General features: G+C 39.6%; 1 protein-coding gene across 2 annotated transcripts in view; it reads right to left on the reverse strand.

Moving 5' to 3' along the window:
- rnf213b (ring finger protein 213b) overlaps positions 1–22,304 on the reverse strand; it is a 65,163-nt gene extending 42,859 nt beyond the window's left edge. For both annotated transcript variants that reach the window (XM_036572003.1, XM_036572002.1), the window contains exons 1-22: positions 22,222–22,304; positions 18,004–18,929; positions 16,472–16,627; positions 15,204–15,373; positions 14,812–15,080; positions 14,484–14,725; positions 12,897–13,103; positions 12,305–12,524; positions 12,161–12,216; positions 11,711–11,876; positions 11,482–11,625; positions 11,291–11,389; positions 9,906–10,034; positions 9,587–9,752; positions 7,974–8,141; positions 6,334–6,483; positions 5,591–6,213; positions 5,325–5,484; positions 4,951–5,156; positions 3,567–3,710; positions 3,293–3,448; positions 274–1,726 (exon numbers count right to left, since the gene is read on the reverse strand). In XM_036572003.1, the coding sequence (XP_036427896.1) occupies positions 274–1,726; positions 3,293–3,448; positions 3,567–3,710; positions 4,951–5,156; positions 5,325–5,484; positions 5,591–6,213; positions 6,334–6,483; positions 7,974–8,141; positions 9,587–9,752; positions 9,906–10,034; positions 11,291–11,389; positions 11,482–11,625; positions 11,711–11,876; positions 12,161–12,216; positions 12,305–12,524; positions 12,897–13,103; positions 14,484–14,725; positions 14,812–15,080; positions 15,204–15,373; positions 16,472–16,627; positions 18,004–18,743 (5,824 nt within the window). In that variant the 5' untranslated portion in view covers positions 18,744–18,929; positions 22,222–22,304. The remainder of the gene's footprint in view (positions 1–273; positions 1,727–3,292; positions 3,449–3,566; positions 3,711–4,950; positions 5,157–5,324; positions 5,485–5,590; positions 6,214–6,333; positions 6,484–7,973; positions 8,142–9,586; positions 9,753–9,905; positions 10,035–11,290; positions 11,390–11,481; positions 11,626–11,710; positions 11,877–12,160; positions 12,217–12,304; positions 12,525–12,896; positions 13,104–14,483; positions 14,726–14,811; positions 15,081–15,203; positions 15,374–16,471; positions 16,628–18,003; positions 18,930–22,221) is intronic.
- Positions 22,305–22,779: the final 475 nt, after the last annotated feature.

The following is a 22,779-nucleotide window of genomic DNA, read 5'->3' on the forward strand; positions in this document are numbered from 1 at the left end:
CCAACCAAACTGCACTAAGGATGCAGAGGCGGGGCTGATTTTCTTACAGTAGGGTCGTTGAGTGTGTGTTCAACAACATTATAAACACAAACTGTAAACTGTTCAAATGATAATCAGAAACTCACCAGCCACCCTTTAAAAAAGATCTTGGAATGGTCTCTTTAAAACGAATGCCACTTGGTTTTGCGTTTCCTAGCACAATTAACTATAAATATGGCACAAATGCCCAAATACGTTTTGGGGCCACTGTACATATAAAAATCAAATACGCACCAACAGCTGGCCGTTTAGATGTAATCATCCAGGCAGAAAGATCATCTGGATAGACCTGGAAGTGACTACTATGACGAAATGGAACAGTTAAGTGACATCTGAGGTATTCTTTGGCTCTTTCTGCAGAAAGGCTCAACCCCCCTTGCACCTTGTAGTTGCTGAAAAATGATGGGACGTATCTGTCTTGGTTTACCGGACAGACCATAGCTATGCGATACTGAGACCGAGCACTTTTCTCCATTGCCTCAAAAAGTTCTGCCAGAGCCACACTCACATCATAGGTCAGCAAACCTGGGTTGACTACTGTATAGATCTTCTGATGGCCACTGGGAGCACCTCTGCCCAGGCATCGGCGTAGAAAGATCTCAACTTCTTCTTCGGTTGTGTCTTCTTTGCACATTAACACTTCATCAACCGAGGGAAAAGTCTGTTCTGGGCTCTCCATATAAAATGAAAGTGTGGTGCTTATTAATTCTGTAGATGGGCAGTGGACAAGATTGGGTCTTCCTTCTTGAAAAATAGATGGTAACTTGCGCTTGATGTGCACCTGGTTCATGGCAGACAGGCTGGAAAGGAAGTGAGCGAGGGTCTCAATGTCAACATATTGTGTAAGGTATCGGAGCATGTCGTTTCTAAAGTGCCCCCACAAACTGTCCAGACTTTCCATAGCAGTCTTTTCCGTTTTGCTCCATTGGACCGGTGTGGAAGAGTGTGCCTCAGGTTCATTCATCTCTTCTCTTGATTCAGGTTCATAACTGAAGGTTTCCTCATCCTGATTCCATTTATCCAAAATCTCTTCTTCTTCTTCTTCTACTTCTACGTCTAGTTCTTCAAGGTCTGGTTGAAGCGTGCTTGTTCCACAACATTGCTCAGATGTCTTGTCCTCTTCAAGTCTATCTGGAAGCTCTTTCTCATCATAAGGTCTGGTTTCCCCAATATCCATCGAATACACTGTTTCAGAACTGTCCTCTACCAGTTTCAATGTTGGACGTTTGAGCTGGCATTGAAGATGAAGGTCAATACTCTCTGTTGCCTTTTCAAAAGCTTCTCTGATATCATTTAGGGTGCAGGATGGCTTAAGGGGGTGGAGCAGGTGCCATATTTGCTGTGGCACAGGCTTTCGTTTCACACAGATATTGTGGATCCAGTTGCAAAGGTAGACTACCTGCTCTGAGGTGTAATGATTTAGCGCATAGAATCTCGAGCGCATATCAGACATGAAGTTACGCCAGTCTTCATGGCAGGCTTCCATAGAGCGGCATACTTTTTGAAGCTGCTCAGCAACATGTCCATGATACACAACATGCTTCCCAAGCAATGGGCAGTGGATACTGATGCAAGGGTCTTCTTCAGGGTTGCATTTTACAAGTGCCTCCAAATCCCGGAAGAATATGTTACCAGATGACCACAGCTGTAAAAGAATGTGTCCCATTCGTTGTGCTCCCTCAAAAATCTAAAAGTTGTGTTGAGTTAAAACTTCTGAATATCTTTACCATTTTTTCCATTCCTGATCTTATCCTATGAACTGAAATGAAATGAATCAAAGCAAAACCTCAGAACCCTAAACAATCCTGATAAGGTCATGTGCCTGTCTTAAACATCAACATATTGGATCCTGTTTTGACTACACATTAATATGCAACGCAGTCAGCTTGGCTACATTCACGATCTAACGTTACATGTGCTGCACCCATTGCTCCCACCTCCCTTGTTAGATAAATTATTATTAGACATTTGGGTAACACTTTATGAACCCTGCTTCATAAAACTGACATAACCATGCCGTAAACATGTCACGGCCGATGTTATATGCTGTCATGTCATAATTATGTTCAGTAATGCAACATTAAATGTAATTAACAGTAAAAGTAATTGTTACGACATATGCATCAATGTTTGACACTATAACAACCAACTAGAGTACACTTAGCAAACATTAACATGTGATGTTAGCTGTCATGAGATCAAACATTATGGCACCTGTAATGAAACTTACAGGTGACAGGTACTGGCAAGATGGTACTGTTATATTACTGAACCAAATCTGTCAGTACAACGCATGACAGCATATCGCTGATGTTGGAAGAAAATCTTCTTTTTATGTTGTGTGTAAATTTCATGAAGAATGGACCAAAAGAAACGACCCAGAATGACTTGGAAAAATGTCTGGCTCCATTGACTTACATTAAAAGTAAAGTATGTTCTTTCCTTCTCCTGTAAAGTTACCATTTTGGAAATACAAGGATTTTTCAGTTATTCTACTTCTAAACTGCAGAACTCAGCTTCACCTTTTTATTAGACCCTCAAGCTTAGTGCACACATTTAAAAAACATTTAAAAACATAATTTAATTTGGCATTTAATTAAAACTCTACATCATTTTTAAAAATTTGATGTGTTATATGATTTTAAATTAATACACATCATTTCTTCTATTACTTTAAAGCTTTATCACCCATCTGTAAAGCACACTAAGCTGCCACCATCATAAAAAAATTCAATATAAATAAAGATTATTATTATTATTAGTAGTAGTAGTAGTAGCAGTAGTAGTAGTAGTACTAGTAGTAGTAGTAGTGTTAGTTGTATTGGCTCTGCCTACTCTGCCCCGGCACCACACCAGCCATCACCACCATTTAAAAATGTAAAAATAACACAGAAAAATAAGATCAGTCAATATCTGGTTACAAAAGATACATATAAAATGGGCAAATTTAAACATGCTGTGTCTTGACTAGATGATGATCTAAGTTTGGGCATCATTATCATTATTGTGATATATTACCTCACATTACATCACACAATGCTCCATCTCTCAAGGTTCGTAAAGAAGACTGACTATCAGCATGTGTTATTATAAAGAGAGCGTAATTAGTCCTGTTTAACTGGATTTAGTGCAGCACAACACATAAAACACCCACCCCTTTTGATGATCCATTTACTACGATTGGATCACAGTGATCGGATGTTAATACCAAGTGCAAACAGGGCCTTCAGAAAATGGTTTATCAGAAACTCACCTCAGTGAACTTGTTGACTACTTGCTCCTTCCCACACTCTCCTTTGGATGACATCAGCATCAGCTTGTTTTGTAGCTCCAGTAATTCATCCAGGCTGTATGTCTTGTCCTTTTCATTGTTTGGCACTTTCACATATAAGACGCTGCCCAGACATTTCTAAACATCGGTAACACAAGGACACTCAGACATCCACACCGTAGCTCACAAAGAACACAGAGGAGTTCATAGGAATCCATGTTCTACTGCAGTGCCTGATCAGTGCTGGTCCACTCACCTTTTCAGAAGAGTCTGCTGGCCACTCTACATGGTAAACACCGCTTGTATTGATAGCTGAGGCCAACGAAAGAGAGGACTGCTCAACAGAGCCATGAGTATCCCTCACACTTTTCAGCCAGTCCAGCCAGCGACAAGAGTCTTTCTGTACAATACAAGGTAATACAAGGCAGTGAGTGTGGCAGCTACTTTTATTGGTTTATTTCTTTTTTTCACATGGCTATTTCTTTATTGTGTATTTCAACTATGCTAGATGAAGGCCTGAAATGCTTTGGTTTGAAGTCTAGAGTTCTCCAGTCAACAAGTGTTGCTGGATTTATTTCCTTTAGAGTCTTTATACAGACAGGACACACTGTCAACACCAGGGATGTCCAACTGCATCCCAAAAGGAGTCAGTGTGGTTGCAAGTTTTCATTCCAAATAAGCAGGAGCACACCTGATTCCACATGTTTAAACAGTTCAGTGAAAAATCTATTTTCTTCAATTTTACCCACAATTTACCCCAGATGTAGCTGACTCTCCAAGAGATGTTTGAGTCAGTCTGTTTTTTCTCTTTTGTTTACAACTTGAGCAGTGAGACTAACATGGCTAACCAGCACTAGAACTCAGTAGTCACCCAAATCGCCCAAATCATTTTTGTTAACCATACATCACCAAAACTTCTTTCAACCCACTGAAATTGCTTCCAGGTTTTCATTAAGATTGCACAGACTTTTCAGTGTGGTTAAGGACCACTTTGAATAACAGGAGCTGTATTCAAAAACCATCTCAAAAGCAGGAGTGCTGGTCTAGAATCAGTATTTGTGACAATAACTGTCTTAAATATGGAGGAATCTGATCCAAGATCAGTCCTGTGTTGTAAATACCAGCCCTGGTGTTGTCTGAAATGGTTGCCTGTAGTGGTGAAATTTTGCTTATTTTTATAGTCCGGAGTAAGTCATACTGTGCTCTAAACTACGTCGACAAGTTTATGCAACCTTAAAGAAGACTTGGACGATGCAGTTTAAACGGGTTCAGGAAAGTTTTGTCAAATTACTTTTACGGACTATTTGGGTGACTACTGAGCCCTAGTGTTTGTTAGCAATGTTAGCCTCACAGCTCCATTTCTAAACTAAAGAAGAATAATCTGGATTCCACACATGACTCAGCTGATTGACTACATCAAGGGTTAGAATGATTGGGGATCATATTGGACACCCCAGTTAACACCTTGCATATGCACAGTACTGTTATGTTAACAATGTTAACACAGTAGTGTTATAGTACTCGTGTCTGGTCTTGGTCTTGACCTTGTCTCAGTCTCAGGGTAAACAGGACAGATAATTTCAGTACAGCTATATAAAACCAGAAGCAGCAACAGTGGCTAAACATACAAAAACACTTACCAATTTTTCTGTAAGTTTCTCATCTTTTTGAAGATTGTCCCAAATTTGCTGAGCACAGGCAATGAACTCTTTAAAGCCTGCCTCCAGAGGTAGGGAGTACAAAAAAGGGCTGTAGCCTGCGACAGCATCACGAAAACTGGCCAGTCTGTCAATGTCAGCATCACTCTCCCCAGCCAAGTTCATAAAGAACTTCAGCTCACTTAGATCTGTTCAGGGTTCAGACACCAGTTACAGGAAGAATCAAATAATTAAATAGGCAAGTTGAATTAAAATGATTTCAGGCTTTACAGGTCAACTTCAATTTTAACAAAAACATTTTTACACAATGTTTGAAACAGTTCCTTAGTGAACAGAGCTGATAATCAGTAACTCACTCTCAATGCAGGTCTTAACCCAGCGGATTAGCTTTTCACTCTCCAAGAACGCTTCCAGACAGGCTGTGTGCTGATGTTTGACGTCCGACAGCCTTTCCTTGGCACTGATGAGGTCATTACTCAAAGATTTTAGAGTCTTCTGTTTGAATGAGTCATCTCTCTGCACAACAATATAGTATTGCTTTCAATCATCTAAACAAATGCAGACAAACGTGATAACTCAAACAGTTCAAAATCAATTTACTGTGAGAATAGATTTCTCTTACCAGCTCAGTAAGGCTGTATATGGGGCTGAAGTCTCCTCGCAGGCCTAGTCTGTCTCTTATCCTCAGTATTGCGCTGGCGGCCTCAGCTGCGTGGTGAAGCTGTCTGTACTCCTGGATCTGAATGAACCTCAGTCGAGGCCAGTTTTTCTCCAGGCCTTGATAACTCTCCAGCTCAGTGGCCATAAGATGCAGCTCCTTTTTGATCTTAGTGCCGTCACCCTCATCTCCGCACCCATCCACAACCTTGTCAACTTCTTCAAAAGTAGCAAGGCCTTGTGCAATCCTAATGCCTAACTTATTAAAGTTACAAACAGATGGCTGCCAGATTTCAGAAATGACTTGTGTCAGTTTCAGTGACACAGGGCCAGAACCAGTGTTCATAGATGCCAGTGCAGTTGCTCTGTCCACCCAGGAGCTGAGAAGAAGGTTACTCTCTCTAAATTCATGCATCTGCCTTGCTGTGTCCAGCACTAGCAGATCAGCATTGTAGTACAGGACTCGCCCTGTTGAGATTTCTCTCAGATCTTCCTTGGAGAAGCACGGCTGTACTGCTAGCAGCTCGTTCAAGCTCAGTGCCTGAAGATCGATCTTGTGTTTATCCTCAAGCAAGGAAATCTCAGGTACTGTTGGAAAGGCATTTTTAGACATATCTCAGGACAAATATCAATTTGGAATAAGAAACACAACATAAATAAAGCCTTTGCCAGTGGATTTACAATCTCTTGCAGGAGAGCCAAACTCACCATGGATCATCTCTGAGATTTTCCCAATCATCTTTATAAGGACATCCATATGTTCCCTCTGTTCCTTCAGGGCTAGGAGGTCTTTCTCTCTTTGTGCAAGCAGCTCCTCTGCATCAATGGGAATGTTATCCAGTTTGCCATGTTTCATACCTAAAGATGAAGACAACAAGGCGGCTCACTTATTGGTTAAATGTGACAAGTCTAAATATGTTTCAACAAGTAAATTAGATCTCTAGAATTCAAGAAAGACATTCAGTAAATAAATATTTTTTGGCTGACAAAAATGAACAAAATACAAACACATTCCAAAAAATCTGAAACAGTGTGTAAAACGCAAATGATAAAAAAAGAAAGCAGACCTTTGACCCATATTTAAATTCAATGGTACAAAGACAAGATATTCACTGGTTTACCTGATCAATGTCAATGTTGTTGTTTTTTACATATATATATATACATATATACATATATATATATATATATATATATATATATATATATATACACATATATACATATGGTTATATGTATATATATATATATATATATATATATATCGTAAAACTATGCCTGCAACATGTTAAGAAAAAAAGGACGGGGCAACTTAAAACTAGGAATGTTGTGAAACAGATGTTACATTCTCCAGGCCAGAGGAGAAAAGGACCATCCAAGTTGCTACCAGTGTAAAGTTCAAAAAACCAGGGTCTGCTATGGTATGGGGGGTATAATGGTACCCAAGGCATGGCTTTCACACCTGTGAAGGCACCATTAACACTGAACAGTATAGCCATAAGCAAATGTTTGGGCCCCCGGGCACATGTTTTGTTGAGTTTCTAAATGAAAATAAGTTACCATAAGGGTCCATGGGGGTCCTGACCACTGAAGAACAGGGTAAAAGGGGGCTAACAAAGTATGCAGAGAAACAGATGGACTACAGTCTGTAATTGTAGAACTACAAAGTGCACCTATATAGTGAGTGGAGCTGATAAAATGGACAATGAGCGTAGAAACAAGGCGGTGGTCATAATGTTGTGCCTGATCAGTGTATGCTGCCTTCTAGACTATGTCTTTTTCAGAAATGTCCAAGCTTATTTTAGCATGACCACACCTAAGCCATAACCTGCATGTGTTACAACAGCATGGAATGTGTAATCAGAGAGTGCAGGTGGTAGACTGATCTGCCTGTCTCGCATTGAAAATGTATGGAACATTATAGAGCACAAAATACGACAACGTACGACAAGGCCTCATACAGTGCGCAGCTGAACACTTGCATAACAAAAGGACATCAAAAAATTCCACTTTTAAAACTGGATCAATTGGTGTCTTCAGTCCTGAAATGAATTTCAATTTCATATAGGTCACATTCCATTTGACCTATATTAAATTAAACACAGTACCAAAAAGTTGGGACAGGAGCATATTTAACACTGTGCCTTTAATGACGCTAAATATAGGTCAAATAGAATTTACTAATCACTGTTTTGTGTTTATATTTTCATGTCAAATAATGACTCAACTTTTTTGTAATTGAGATTTGTAATTAATTGCAATTAATCACATCATTTTGTGTAGTTTTACAGTTGATTAGTTTGTGTAGTTTAATAATAGTGGGGATAAAAGCAATTTGGTGCACTTACAGTTTTTGTACATCTTTTGAAAGTTGTTCTGATTTTTCAGGACAGTCCGCAGGTGGCTGAGTGGAATGTTACCCTGGCAAAGAGAAATGACCAGAGAACCCAGGATAGATTGACACTTCTGCATGACATGACAGGCATCCTCTTCTATCTTCCACTGATTCCAGTCACCTAAACATATGAAAAACAGTGTTGCTGTTATTAGTATTATAATTAGTATTAGGACAAAAGAGCATATAGGTTAGTGACTTATTAGAAGAATTTTTTCCATGGTCATTCAGTCAAAATGTAGCAAAAAATATTCTTTTTATGTCAGCACACTAACCTCTATGAGCTCATTCTGTTACCTTTTTTGCTTAACTTAGAGATTATCATCAACTGAATCCACAGATATTGGTTTTATGTTTTCATGATAACTGGCAGTCTGTGACACTACATTCAGCGATCAAGCTTCAAACCAGAAAAAGTGTATATTCTAGTCATTTTGGCCAAAATAACAGGCCTGGAAAAATCACACTTGCACTTTTTCTATCATTAAGACTTAGGTAGAGTAAATCGTTCAGCCCTTGGCTGGGAGTCTTGAACAAAAGGATGTCAATCAAAAATGTTAAGACTACATGTATACAGTTTTCAGATAGATCTAATCAGAAAATTCAGCTGTTTTTTGAGCAGAGTTCCATTGATGTTTACTGTAACAGTCAAGTTTAGTATCAACAAATATTTTCTAATGCTATAATTTAATTTAATCTAAAGATCTAATCTTTCATTTAATTTAATCATTTCATTTTATATTCCTGGGAATGTAAGACCTGTATGAGGTCAAGTGTTAGAAGAGATTGAAGTACTGCCAAAACATTCACTGTGCCAAACTGGATGAGCTGGCTTCGCCAGGTATGATGCTGCCCAATAAAGAGTTTCACAGTGCTTTAAAGTGCCACTGGCAGACTGGCAGACTGCATTGGAAACAGATAGCAGATATTTTGAAAGCTGTGTCCAGTACGTGTTGTGTTGCCATCAAAAATTATTTCGTCACTTTAACCAATGGCAAAAGTTAATAAAGTTCTTTGGGTTACTTCATAAAATGCTTACCAAAATCATATTTGTTTCAGAGAAAAACACTTAGCACAACATCAAACTGATGGTAGACTCTTTGTGCGGAGAAACCCTGAAGAAGAATTCCAAAGAATTTCAAAGAAGCAAATATTAACCAGACTGCAGTGAGATTACTGTAAAACTCCTAGGTGGAAATGTCTGGGGCTGTTTTTCAATAATGTTGGTGAGCTTATGTGCACTGATTGGATCATGAAGTTTACAAAGCCATTTTGTATGCAAACTTGCAGACGCCTGCAAAGAAACTTCACAAATGATAATGTTCTCAATGAAATGATCCTCTTTCTTAATGAAATTTTCCAGCTGCCTTTTGAAAGAACACTTTGCCAAACAGAAAATCGGAATGGTTGGTTTTATAATAACTGCAGTTTGGTTTGACAATTTGTTTCCTAACAGAATGAGCTGCATACATTTTTAAGTATGGCACAAATGTCCAAATACTTTTTGGAGCCAGTGTAAGTACAGTTTATTTGCTGAACTGATAAGCGGTAAATGATAAACGGTACCCTGAGACAGGAGGATGTGGACAGCAGATTGAGCATCCAGTAGCTGGGTCACAGTGTCTTCTCCAAAACGAGCCGCTGATTCCACTACGATGGAGGACAAGATGGAAGAGTGAAGAGACTTTGGGTCTGACAACAGAGTCTGCAGAAGATCCCCTTCTTTCCCTGCCTAGATGTGAAATATACAGTGAAGGAAAGTTACAAATGGATAGAGAGAAATTTGAACACACAGTCATTTATCTATACAGTGAGTAGAGAAACAGATAATAACTGCAGCAAACACAACATAGTGTCCAGTACATTTGAGTAGACTGACACTGACCTGGCATATACTTTTTATTGCAGACAGACACACGTCTTGAAAACAAGTCTGAACAGCTCTATGGCTTTTCGCTATCGCCTTTGCTGAAGATTCCACACAGCAGACCTGTATCTTCCGCACATCAGTGAGCTTTGGAACAAACAGAAAAGTCTATGTTGAACACGCAATGTAAACCGAATAACTAGAGCAGATAATATTTACAAAATGTACAGTACTGTGCACCCTGTATTTATTTAATTTACAGTCAAAATGACCATCATGTCCACGTTATTCATTTTTCAGGGGGTTATTCTGGGGAGATTAGATACACAATATTCCACTTGCATATATGTTTTATCACCTGTCTGTAAAGCACTTTGAGCTGCCACCGGCATGAAAAGTGCTATATAAATAAAATTATTATTATTATTATTATTATCATTATTATTATACAAGGGAAAAGTCAAAGGATAATAAGTGAAAAAACATCCATCCATCCATCCATCCATCATCTAAACCGCTTATCCTTCTGGGTCGCGGTGGGGTGCTGGAGCCTATCCCAGCTGTCATTGGGCGGAAGGCAGGGTACACCCTGGACAGGTCGCCAGTCCATCGCAGGGCAGACAGACAGACATACACATTCACACACTCACTCACACCTAGGGGCAATTTAGCACATCACAATTGGCCAAGCGAAAAAACAGTAATTTCCAAAATTGGAGTTCAGAAAATTATACAGAGAAACTGGGACTCCTAACAACCGTGCAAGGCCTGGTAGACAACAAAACTGTTCCTGACAGATAACACTACACAGAAAAGCTTTCATCTTTCAGAGAGAAAATCAAGCCCCACTCTTGCTTCAGATCTGAAAGATTCCACAGGTGTTTCTGTCCATCCTCCCACTGTGAGAAGACAACTCAGCGCTATGAGTCTGAAAGGAAGTGTAGCTGTCAAGAAACCTCACTGAGAAAAGGAGACAAATCAAAAAAGAGACAAAGAAGCTGCTGGTGCCCTCAGAACAATGGACTGACCATTTCAGAGTCCAGGCCTCAGCGTCACTGAATGTGTTTGGATTAGTTGGATTGTGAGAAGCAGAAAATACAACCAACGTCTAAGACTGACAAACCTTGGAGATGTGGAAAAATGTTGTTTGAAAGAATGATGATTCATTTCATCCTGAAATGAATGAAAGCTATAATAAAGGTAGAGAGTGATCACACTACTGTCACAATACTGAAAAAAATCATATTTAGTTGTTGAGTCTTCTGTTTAATTATCTGTTAAATATAGGTTTTCTGCTTTTTTCCTGACTTTTCTTGTATTTAACGGTCAGTCTGACTGGAAATGAAATAAATGAATGGTGGTCTCTGATTTCATGCACTGCATGTATTCTTTTGTGCTTTTACCTCAGTGATCCTCTTTCTTAGGTCAGTCTCCAAACTGTGTAACCACTGCTCTGTGACGCGCTCTATCGAAGACTCCAGTCCAAAGAAAGCATCCCAGAGCTACGGAAAGGAATGTATGACATTGTTGGTTTATACATCGCCTCTGCCTTTGACAACACAGTAACAACTGCCTTGATATTTCTTTAAGGTACCTCTATTTCATTGGGGTAAGACAGCGTGGACTGGTGGAGCAGAGGCTTGCGAAGCAGTCCATCCCTCCACTGACTGAACTCTTTCTGCATTTGTTCAAGCTGTGAGAAAAGACGCTTTTTCTCCTGATCTTTCTCCTCTCCATTCTGAAAATATAACCCAGTGATTACTGTGTTGTGAAGACTGCCCAAGAGCACAGTGAAATATTAGTGTAGCTGTAAGACGTGGTACCTTTGAAAGTACTTCATACTGAATTTCAGCCAATTTCAGCACCAACTGGAAAGATAACACTGCTGCCTTGAACATCTGGATGTCTTGTCGAGCTATTCTACAAGCACTCCTATGAACACTTCTGCAACACTCAAGTACGGCATCCAATCTTTTAGAGGCTGTGATTCTGGAAATTAAACATTATGTATATATTAATACGACACATTAATAGACATATCATTAAAATAAGAAAAAAGCATAACAATAACATAGACTGGATTCATAATTAACATGCAATATGTCTTAACCTTACAGCAACAAGTTAAGACTAGTTAAGTCAGTTAAATGTAAATGTTGCCTTTCTTCATCTAAACTATAATTAGCTTTGCATTTGATTGTTCAGCTGAATTCAGCCGAATAAAGCCAGTTAAATTGCTTACTATTGCATGAAGTCTATTTTTCAATGTGTACCTTTTTAGGTCCTGCTCATTCCACTTCATAACACATCTCAGGATCTCTTCAGTGATCTGTAAAAACATTAACGTTAATGAAACACCTTGCCTTTGTGCAAAATCCACAACTTTAGCTATGAAAAAGCCATCTTGCATTATGTACCTGCAGGTTCTGTGAACTGATAGAAGCAGTGTTATGAATGCACAGTTCAAACTCTTTCAGTCTGTACATCAGGCTCTGAATCAGATATTCAGGCACAATGTCTGTCAGTTTGGCAAACTCCGTAATATCTTCAAATGCCATCATGGACAGCCAGCTGGTCAAAATCCGAGGCTTCTCCTTGACCAGTGATTTGTGATCTTGGACCATCTGGAGCATCATCCTGGAAAGATGTCAGCAGAGGGGTGAAAAGGATTGATTAAGTTTCAGTTTCATTTCAGCCAAAGCCTCAAATAAGAGTGTTTTGAAACTGTCTTTTTTTTACCCTTTTACAACTTTTTATAACTGCAACTTTTCTTGCATAACAATATATTTGGAAGATATGGAGGCAACAATGTCATCTTTGCTCCGAACAGATTGATAAAACTCAGGATTCATTTACACCTTCAAATAATTCTTCTTAAAAATCTTTTTTCACACAATCTACCTCACCTAAGTCTATCAACTGAGTAGATCAGCGAATTTATGTATTATTTACTTGAGATTTTAATGTTATTTTTAAAGCCATTTTTAAAAAAAATGCGTTATAACAAACCTCCTTTTGTCAGGGTGTCTCCGTATCTTCTCTCTGAATGAACGAAATTCCACATAGTGCAGCCCGGTCCAGTCCGTCTCTTCCACAGTCGGTCCAAGCCGGCCTGAGTCTGCCCCTGGCTGCCTCAGAGTGTGGAGGAGAGGAACCAGCAGCACCAGCTCTGAGACCAGGCTCCGAGCACAGCGGTTCATCAGACCCAACACTGTGCTGCATCAAATCAAACAATAATAATCAAATGTGTAATATTTATGCTGCTGGATAGCCTAGTGGCTAACACCATGGATCTACACATGGAAGACCAAAGGATCAAATTCCCCGTACAAGCAGGTACACCAATGCACTGCCATACTAAAAAGTACTTGGGCAAAACTCCTAATATTACATTCAAATATCATTGTCTACAAAATACATAGATAATAAGGCAGTGTGACGGCCGCGAGAGAAGGTGGGACTCGAACTCCGAGCCCCACTTCCTGGGCATCGCAGCGCAGTGCAGCCACTTTATTTTGGCTCACGTTTGACCCTGGCGGCTGTCACCAGGGCCCAGGGGACATACTGCCTTTTTAAATTACTACACTGTAACACTTGAATTCTGCTACATACCATTAACATAACCATTCCAGAAACATGTTATAGCAGATGCCATATGCAGTCATGAGCTGTCAAGATAGATTTTTTTAAATAATATAACAGTGTCATATTACAGTTACTGGTAATTGTCACAACAGATACCGTAATCTTTGTTCTTATGACAGCTTATCTCATAGGCTATTTTTTGATAAGTGTACTCTACTTAGCCATGATGACATTACATTATGACATTTGTCATGACAATTAAGGGTAACGGTAACATGTCACTGTTATATTACTGGACAGCAGGGTTCAAGTAAAGAGTTACTAACTACACTGTGATAGTTAACAGCATTATAATATATACACTTAGTGACCACTTTATTAAAAATGTAGCACCACCTTGCTGGTGCATAGTTGGATACTGTAGCCTATCAATGCACAATTTGTTTTATTCATCTTCTGGCCCTTCATCAGTGGTCAGTTTTTGACCATAGAGCTGCTCTTGGCAGGATATTTTACGGTTGCTGAACACTTTTAACTTAGCAGTGACTTTTATGTGTGTAAAAACCCCACTAACAGCACTGTATCTGATACACTTGTACCAGCACCACACACACTACCATGATACGATCATGTCAGTGTCACTGCTGTGCTGAGAATGGACCAATAAAATCTGATCAACAACAGTACTGTGGTCAGAAACTGCTCCATAATGAACAGGATGGAGTGTGTTTGATAGGCTGTGCATAACAACAGAAAAACTACAGTCTGCAGCAATATATCCATGTAGTGGACCTCCAAAGCAGGTAGAGCTAAAAAAGTGATCAGTGAAGTACAAGGTGCTCCTAATTATGTGGAATAAAGCATATAATTGTTGTTCATTATTATCATTTAGCCCTTATTTAAAAAAAAACTGAAGACATATTTGTAAATATAAATCTTGGTGTGAAATAATTCTACACAATACAGCTCCATAATCTAAGGCTTGTTACACCTCTTTGTTTATGTACTTACTGCTGTAATGCTGGAGAGGCATTCTGAATTTCTTCTACTTGTCCGAGAGCAGGACCAGAGGAGACCAGCTGACAGATTTTGCCCCAGTCTTTAATTCCGAGCTCAATATGACAGGCACAGCACACCTGGAACACTGAGAGGCCCAGTGTCAGAGGACTGACATCAGCTGAGCCCTCTGAAGTTCTTCCTCCTCCTTCTCCATTCAGTAACTTCACCAGTTTCTTCGCTATCAGTTCCGACACCTAAAACACAGAGTCATGATTTGATGTTGTGTAGCAGTTCTTCAAAGCTCCAGGTAAGTCGCACTGAATCAGAGGTTTTCACTCACCTTCACAAAAGGAGTAGGCACATTGTCATAGTAATACACTCGCTCTCTGGCAGCCTGAAAACCACTCATATAGCTGTTTAAGAGTTGTGTGAATGTCCGAACGCTCTCCTGACTTGATGGGTCCCATTTCTCAAACAATCTGTCCAGTAGAAAATGTGCAGAATTCTCCCAAGCCTCAGATATGACTCTATCTGCAGACTTAATCCAGCTCCTCAGCCAGTCTTTGAATGATCCCCGGAGACTCATGTGGGCTTCAAAAAGGTGCATTTCTAGACAAGAAATACAACAACAAACATAACAACAATCACACAGAACTCTAACTTACAAACACAGCAAACTGGAACAATCCAGAGACTCATCTGAATACTGATGCAAGACACCAGTTTCCTTACCTTTGATAGAGTGATAAATAGGGATCTGGTGGGATCTTGTGGCAATTTCCTCTATTACCTTCTGTCGCTGCATCACTGCGTACCTATATGACATTACGCTGCCCCTTTGCAAAATACTTTCATCAACTGAGAACTTTGCCTCGATCAGATAGCCTTTCTCACGCAAGCCCCTAGCATTTGAGGAGAGAAACAGGAAAAAAAATGTATATGAACATGCACCAAGCCCACTGATGTTTAATAAATCATTTAAAATCATTCCATAAACATGTGAAATACTATGTGACTGTCAGTGGCCAAACAGTGCCTATTAGAGCTAGGCCTTCTGGCCCAGTTCTGGCGTTAAGTTCTAGTTCTGGGTCATAAATGTCAAAACTTGTCAAAATAGTAGGAAAAAACCCACTTCAGTGTTAATGCTAAATTCTTTTAGTGCCCCTATGGGATTCTGGTAGTGCGTTAGCATTAAGCTAGTAGCAATGCATGTGCTAGATGAAAAACAGACATTTGAAGCTTATAACAGATACAATAGCATATATATATTTACATTGTATGAAAGCTTAGCAGTGACTCAGTAAAGAGCCCTTGCCTAAAGTCAGAGCCCTGGCCAGAGTTGCTGCCACTGTTTTCCATTTTTTTTCCAACTAACTAAAACCTGGTTAGACTACAGCTCATATTCAAAGTCAGTGATGTATCTAGGACTTCCAGAACGTCAAGGGTGATGTTTTTTTCTAAAAAAAACACTGGACCTTCCTATTGGAAATTGAAAATCAAAACATGGCTGGCTGATGTCTCTGGCATTTCCTAATCACGTTGGCGGTAGTTAGTCTAAGGTCCTCAGTTTAGCACCTGATGGCCTAACCACAGGGAGAGCTCACTTAACTCACTTAAAAAACAAAACACCAAACAAAATCTGGGCAATTTTTACATTTGGTGTTTCAAATTAACCATTTCTGCTTCCAAAAAAAAATAATAATAATTTCCTAGAAATCATTAGGCCTAGAAGACACTAAATATTCCCCTCTGGTGACGGTGACTGTGGACTGCTGCATGATAATAAAGGGGTCTCTAGATCTAATTTTAATTTTGCACAGTTTCATATTTCACCTGACCCTAAAAGGCCAGAGTCAACTGATGAAACGGCCCATCGACTTATTTACGTAAAACACAAAACAGCTGCGTTCTTTTTCCTGGTAAGACTGGATTGGCTGCTTAATTAATCACAAAATGTAACGAAATGTATAACCAACAGATGTGGAAATAAATAAACTCACTTGAAATGGGTGATTTCCAATTCAGCAGATCCACCTGCATGACAGAGCAGAAGTTTGTCTTCGTCTCTATTAAACCTGAACTTCTTGTCCACCACTATGTACACATAAAAGGTGAACGCTGGCTGCACAGTCGGTGCTCTCACTGGGGACGTTTTTCTGTGGAGATACAAATGTAAAAGAAATGTTAGATCAATGTCTCTTACACATCACTTTTTAGAAAGAGTCTTAAAGTCGTAAAAGGAGCAATGCCAAAGTAGAAGCAAATTTTTGTTTCCTAAAGCAGTGGATCTCAAACCGGTCCTCGGGGATCCCTAGATGGTCCAGATATTTGCTCTGTACTATGTGTTGCAAGTGAGGTTGAAGCAAAAATCTGGACCATCTGGGGGTCCCTGAGGACCAATTTGTGAACCATTGTCTTTAAGAACTTTTCAGTGCCTCATTTTTATAGACTTAGTTTATAAATGAAAAGAGTATGAAGAACATTTTTTTTTAATTTGGAGAATCTCCACATACACTCTTAAAGAAAATTCTAGATATTTAAAAAAAAACATAGTTAATTTGCTAAGATGTTGCTAAGAGGTCTTTCAGAATGGTTTGATGTGAAACGCTTCATTCTCGAGACACTTAGCAAGTCAGAATAGTTCACGGTGGTGGTAGAGGTAAAGACATCTGAAGAGTTTAATGCCTCTAAAAGCTCCCTCACAGAAAGATATCAAAATCAGGTGCTATATAAATAAAAATGATGATGATTATGAGAAAATTACAAATACATTTCCTGATTTCTAAAACCTAAAACGCCTTTAAAAGACATTAATGGTGAAGAGGTACTTGCAGTTCACTGTAAGGTAAACCAATCCTCAAAGAAAACAGATTTACAACTTTTATTTTACAATTAACTCAGACGACTTGTGCAGGTTTACTGGTAATTTTAGATAATAAATTAAATGGCTATATTTGAGTTGTAGGCATCCAGTACCTCTGGTTCCCTACAATAAACCACACCAAACCACTTTAAATGACTGTTTACATCACAATCACTGATTTAAAGAGAAATTTTGAAAAGTCAGTGGAATTCCCCTTTAACAAAAACATAGGGTCGCTGATGCAAAGCACTGCTTTAATGAAGCACGAAAGCTATTTGAGTACTACTAGCACCCCCTGGTGGAGAATCTTCAGACTGCTAAACATGAATCACCGAGTGAATGAGACAGTGAGGCAAGGCACGTTCTTCCTGCAACCTTCACATTATGTTTAGGTTCTTTGAACTTTAAAAAGGTTCCTCACACTCACACAACTCATTTACAAAACTGGTTCTCTAAAGAATCATCCATGGAAAGGGAAACAAGTGGTTCTTTTACAGCATTGCATACAGAAACATTTTTGGCACGTTTATTTTTAAAGTCATAATGTAACCGTTTTACACCAATTAAAGGTTTATCCAAAAACCAAACGTCCAAACCAAGAGCCACTTCTTTTTTTAAGAGCGTAGACCACAAATGGGCCAAAGACAATACTAATAAAACGTGACCTACCTCTGTTCTCCTTTGCTGTGAGTTCTGCCCTCCTGTCCCACTGCTGTCTGAACGCTCCGCTCCTTTGAGTCTTTGATGTGTTCAGTGGCTGATGCTGCAGCAGCATATGACTTTGGTCCACTATCTGCTGAGGACTGGTCAGAGGAATTCTGTGGATCTTCTCCTGACCTTCCTACTGTCTTGTTCTTATTACTCTTCTTCTCCTTTTCTGCATCACGATGGGGCACATTTTCCCCTGAGAGTGCACTCTCTCCTCTCTTCTCGTCAGGAGATCTAGACTCTTTCATGGAGCCTTTGGTACCTTTTCCTTCATTCTTCTCATTTTCTGCATTCCCTCTGTCCAGCTGTGTCGGTTCCCACTCCATAGTGTCCTCTGCTGGCTCAAGCTGTGTCGGCTGCCATGCTAAATCTGTTTGTGTGTGACGAGAATTTTGATTGACAGGCTCAGTTTGGGTCACTTCGTCTCTGACCTCTAGTCTGATTGTTTGAGTTTGAGCCTCTGCTTTGCCTGTCTCAGGCACGGCCCTGTTACAGCCCTGATCAGACTCCTGGTGTTCAGCCTGGTCTCTTGGCCTGGTTGAGGTGTCTTCAGGCTGCTTCTGGGCTGGATTCGACGTACTGCTACCAGTCTCTGATCTTTTGGTCTTCGTCTTCCGTCCACTTTCCTTGAGACTGTCATTGTTCCCACCTGCTTTGTCTGCTCCTTTCTTTCTCCCCTTGTTGTGCCTTTTCCTCTTCATCTTTATTTTTAAGTTCTTTTCAGTTTTATGCCCATTTAGGGACCAAATGTAACTAATAGTTACATTAAGAGTGAAACAAAACTGATCTTAATTGATATCAAAGTGAAATGGAATTTAAAATGCAAACACACTGTTTCAGTGCATTTGTTTTATCTTAGTAATGCAGCAATGCGCAGAGAACAGCATCTGTCAAGACAAAGCACAAGCTAAAATAAGTCAAATCTTTCAGTAAAATAATAATAATAATAAAATAAATAATAACAATAATAATAATAATAATAATAGCATTGGTCCATGTTGTATACAGTGCACACAAATGAAATAGGCCAAGCATAATTAAAAAAAAAAATACAAGTAAACAAATATATTACCACTCAAAAGTTTGGATATTATTATTTTATATATAATAATAACAAAATAACAGTTTGAAATATGAAGCATTCTAGCTATTATAAGACTCATACCCTACATTTTTCTCATATTGTATTTTTGAGGTCCAAGTATGATGGTTGTGTGGTTTTAAGTACCAAAATAGTCATAATTCATTTTTTACCTGACAATTTTCAAACCTCTTTTTATCCCTAAGAAATGAACAGGCTGTTCCATTAACACTGATATATGTAAATGGACTCTGTTCTGATTGCCCTGGATTTTGTCTCATTAAAAAAGCAGCCCAGGCTGAAACAGTCCTTATAATGTCACTGTAAGTGGGCGTGGCTAAACTGCTGTAGGCTGAATAGATACAAATATGTAAATGCGCTGGTTTTTGTGACATCACAAAATATTCACATACTTCATCAAGAAATGAAGAAATTTTGGTTTTCCATGATATGGGCCGTTTAGGATCTGATCTGGAATTATGGTCAAAAGTGATCAACCAAGTAGAGCTTTAAACCAAGTAAGTTCGACATTAGAAGAGACAGGCAACCAGTGTACAAGTCTGTATTTTGCACAAGGTGTAACGTCCGAAGTCCTTTCACATAATGCAGTAGTCCAGATGAGAGACGGCAACAACATGAACTTCTGAGTTCACTTCTGAGTTTCTGACTGCATTGCAGTCTGATTGTTAGATCTAAATTGAGATGTTTCTTGAGGTGGAAGAAGAATGCGTGACTACTGTGTGATTAAATAAAACATCTTCACTGAATTCTGGCCTTCAAGTCTTTCTCTTAACTTAAAGAGGAATTCCATAAATTTTTCAAAATTTTTCCTTAATTGAGTGGTTGGTCACTTAGAGTGGTTGGATGTGGAATAGCTCATTGTGAAGAAAGCAGATTCCTAACCATTTCATGTCATAGCTTTATGTGAGGGAGCTTTTAGAGACATTAAACACTTCAGACGTCTGGTTCCTATCACCACCACTGTGATCAGTTCTGACTCTGAGTTTCTATATAATGAAGCATTTCACATCAAACCACTCTGAATGACTGTTTACATCTCAACCATTTAATTATGCAGAAAATTCCCCTTTAAGTAGGCTGTGTAAACTTTCTCCAGGGAAATGTTTAGATGGAAAGGGAAAAAATATCCATAACCATAAACTGAGTTTAAGACATTGGGATTCATCTTTTATTTTTGTCAGTATAAATTTTACAGCTTAAAACAAATCCCTTCAGCATTCAGCTCGAGACGTTTTATGGGAGCGATTACTGTTTTATACAACCAGATATCCAAAATCACTTTAGTGCTCTTTCTCTTGATGACAATGTCATTGAACGCCCTGGTATACGAAATGCAAAATCACTTAGCCTTGGTTTTCTCAGTGCCTAAGAACCTGTTAAGAGAAAGAAGAACACAGAGACATGCATTTGTGTGGTCTGAGAAATCTGTTCTTCTAAACAGTGAGAATCTACGAAGCCCTGCTGGTGACATCCTGTATAAATAACAACAACGTGTGGCCACGACTTAGTGGACGCGAGAACGAGAGAATTAAGTTGGGGCCACGACTTAGTAAGGTGTAGGGATGAGACCCTTAATGTGTGGCTAAGACTTACTAAGGCGTGTGAACGAGATAACTAAGTCTGGGCCACAACTTAGTAAGCCTTGGGGACGAGACCCTTATGTGTGGCCAAGACTTAGTAAGGCAAGGAAACAAGACAATTAAGTCGGGGCCACAACTTAGTAAGATGTAGGGATGAAACCCTTAATGTGTGGCCAAGACTTAGTAAGGTGTGGGAACAAAATAACGAACTCTGGGCCACGACTTAGTAAGGCGTGGGGGCGAGACCCTAATGTGTGGCCAAGACTTAGTATGGCGTGAAAACGAGATAATTAAGTCGGGAGCCAAAAGCTTAATAACAATCCCATGCCTTACTAAGTCATGACCACATGTTAGGATCTCATTCCAACGCATTAATATGGCGTGGCCACACATATTTTTATTTATATGGGGCGTCAACAGCAGGGCTCCGTATTATGGAGCCCTGCTGATGACATCCTGTATAAATAAAAATAATGCCACGTTGTATTAACGAGTGGGAACGAGATCCTAATGCGTGGCCAAGGTATGGGAATGAGATAATTACGTTGTGCCCATGATTTAGTGAGACGAGGGAACAACATAATTCAGCTTAATAAGGCATGCTGTCCTTCCCACGCATTACTAAGTCTTGACCACGCATTAGGCTCTCGTTTCCCACGCGTTGATACGGCGTGGCCACGCATTATTTTTATTTATACAGGATGTCACCAGCAGAACTCCGTAAGTTTCTGATGGTTCCAGATGGTGTCCAGTAGCCTTTAATGGTACTTAGTGTTTTCCTGATGGGCTGGTCTCATTCTGATGTTTTAACAGTGATCACGCAACTGATCCCAGATGCATTTGATGATTTTCTAAAGTGATCTAAAGGTGTCCTACAGGTAACTAGTGGTCTCTAGTGGTAACCATTAAGCCAGTTCCCGTGAAAAAGCGCAACTTTCAGGTATCCTAATGGTGTTCTTCCTGCAGGCTCGCAGCGCAGACTCTGCTCCAGAGTTTCCTCTTAGGTTTCGTTTTCGCGTCACAGGCTGATGGGCTCGTTCTGCTGCTGTAAAATCACTCTGCTGTCTATCTGCGTGGGTTTAATCGATGAATTATCGTGAACTTCAAACAACTCAGACCGTCTATGCACCAGTTATTGTTAATATTACAGCGTGCTGAGGTCAAATAAGGTTCAAGTTGTCTCACAAGCCCAATGATCCGTTCCACCTTAAATGGTGCAGCAGTGACTGCGGACACTGTCAAAGTGGCACGTCTTCAAAGACTTGACCACACTTGAGTTCACCGTGGATTGATTTGATATGAAGCAGCATTTAGAAGCTGCTGACTGAGAAACTAAACTAACTACACTTCAAATCAATCAATCAATAACTGACAAGTCTTCGTCAGACTCACCACTTTGGCAACGCCAGCAGTTACTGCTGCACCATTTGTTGATGATGCCAGACTAATAACAAACTCTCAGGATTAATAACCGTCGTAATAAACCTCTCAGCCTACCTCGATCCCGGTCGCTGTGAGAAGCACTTCTGAACAAGAGGCTGCAGCTCTCGGCTCTCACTGCACACTTTCAGTTTCGTTTCATCGTCACGAGAAGACCTGGAAGCACAGCTTTCAGCGCAGTGAGTCCCAAGCCGGACTGGAAACGCCCGGACTTGGATTAAGACCAGTACTGGACTGTATTGCAGTACTAATGGTGCTTTAGCTCTGAACATCCGAGTCTAAATTAATGACTAGATTAACACAACCAGCGGTGAATGAGCCAGTTAACACACTGAAGAAGTGCCTGCTGTGGTTGGAAAGGCGTGCAAACATGTTCTGTTTTAGTTTCTTTAGTATCTTTTAGTATTTTATGTTATTTTATTTGTGTTTATATTCACTGTGAATTTTATATTGTAATGTGGTGTAAATGTTTAAATGTTGCACGACAGCTCCACCTAGCGACCAAAGAAAACAATCACCACAGACGTGCCACATCCTTCAGAACTCTTGGTAAACATGGACACATTAAGGCTATGTATAATGGTTTTGCTTCATGTTAGTTTCATGTCACCCAGG

This window comes from Colossoma macropomum, unplaced genomic scaffold, assembly GCF_904425465.1.
Source record: "Colossoma macropomum unplaced genomic scaffold, Colossoma_macropomum, whole genome shotgun sequence".
In the NCBI taxonomy this organism is placed as follows: Eukaryota; Metazoa; Chordata; class Actinopteri; order Characiformes; family Serrasalmidae; genus Colossoma; species Colossoma macropomum.